A 1,446-nucleotide genomic window follows, 5' to 3' on the forward strand; every position below is an offset into this window, starting at 1 on the left:
ATATATATATAATTGCACTAATCTCATAAAAACCAAGAGCTTGCTTACTCCAGCACATAGTAAACTAAATTGACCAAAACTCTTTCTCTCCCCGACCTCCCATGGATCTTAATTTTCCAAAATTAAGAAGATCAACCCTGAAAACACCCACTCATAAGAAACTAAAAGAGTACATAAAATCATCTTATCAGAAGAGAAAATACCCCCACGTCATTCAAACATCTCACTGAACAAAAAGATAGTAAGAAAGACTTTCTGAAACTGAGCTCACTAAAAACTAAAAGCTACATCCATGAAGAGCTGCTAAAATCTCCCATACCTCCATCAAAGCATGTTGGAGCTCCACAAGCTCCAAACTCCCATAATGCCTCATCCATCCAAACCCCACTTCCCATTTCATCAACTACATTCTCTTCTCCATTCGTTGTACACCCCTTCACCGTACTAACATCACTGACTTGCCTTGAAGCAGCTGAATTATTACTTGAGTTCCAATAACTCTCCGGTATTATACTACTTAACTCTCCGGATCTTGTATCTCCACTCAAACCAAACAACTCACCTGGATGGAATGGAGTGAAGTCATTTATTTGGCCTTCTAACTGCGGGAATGGAGTGGGTGGTGGTGCTGCAGCTAGGGTTAGGGTTTGGGAGTGGAACGCTGGGTTGAGGAAAGGGTGGAAGGAAGAGTTTTGATCAGCGTAAACAAAGTTTGTTTTAGCTTGGGTTCCTTTCATGGAGAGTGCTGCTCTATCATAAGCTAAGGCTGCTTCATGGGCTGTGTCAAATGTGCCAAGCCAATGTCTTTCTTTGGTTGTAGGGTCTCTTATCTCTGCTGCATATCTTCCCCATGGTCTTCTTCTAACTCCTAGAAACCTTCCTGGTTCTGCTGGTTTTCTTCTGCCTCTTTTCTCTGTTGGAGAGGAAGCTGTTGTTGTTGAGGATTGGGATGGTGGAGAATTGGAGAAGTTCATCATGTGAGGATTCTGTTCTTCTTGGGGTATGATTGCTTGGTTTCTTTGGGAGGACATTGGTGAAGGTTGGAGATGGATTATTGAGTTAATTAGGTGTGGTTAGAGAGGAATGTGATGGTTAGGGAGAAGAGAGGAATGGAGAGTTTAAATAGAAGGATCTTCATGTGAGTTTAGTTTAAAAATCACTTTTGACTAATAGTTTTTTGGGCAGTGTTTTATGTTAATGCTGACAAGATATAATGAAGAATATAAAGCAACAAAAAATAATACATTTTTTTTATATATTAATTACTCTAGTGGCAATTACATACATAGTGATTGAAAGATTGCTATTTTGAAATTTAGAATTCTCTTTCATTCATTTAGGAGATTCTCACTAAAGTATTGAAAAATAACGCAAAATTGTAATTCATAGTGTTCATTTTTCACAAAATTTTAATGATTTGATTGTGTCATGCATGAATGCACCGAC

The 1,446-nt window shown here is 38.5% G+C and overlaps 1 protein-coding gene across 1 annotated transcript in view; it reads right to left on the reverse strand.

Annotated features, from left to right (window-relative positions):
• Positions 1-1,031, reverse strand: part of LOC110019207 (ethylene-responsive transcription factor ERF042-like) — a 7,467-nt gene extending 6,436 nt beyond the window's left edge. The window contains exon 1 of the mRNA XM_020716792.1: positions 320-1,031. Coding sequence (XP_020572451.1) covers positions 320-1,031 — 712 coding nt within the window. The remainder of the gene's footprint in view (positions 1-319) is intronic.
• Positions 1,032-1,446: the final 415 nt, after the last annotated feature.

The sequence above is a fragment of the Phalaenopsis equestris genome, unplaced genomic scaffold (genome assembly GCF_001263595.1).
Source record: "Phalaenopsis equestris unplaced genomic scaffold, ASM126359v1 Scaffold000002, whole genome shotgun sequence".
In the NCBI taxonomy this organism is placed as follows: domain Eukaryota; kingdom Viridiplantae; phylum Streptophyta; class Magnoliopsida; order Asparagales; family Orchidaceae; genus Phalaenopsis; species Phalaenopsis equestris.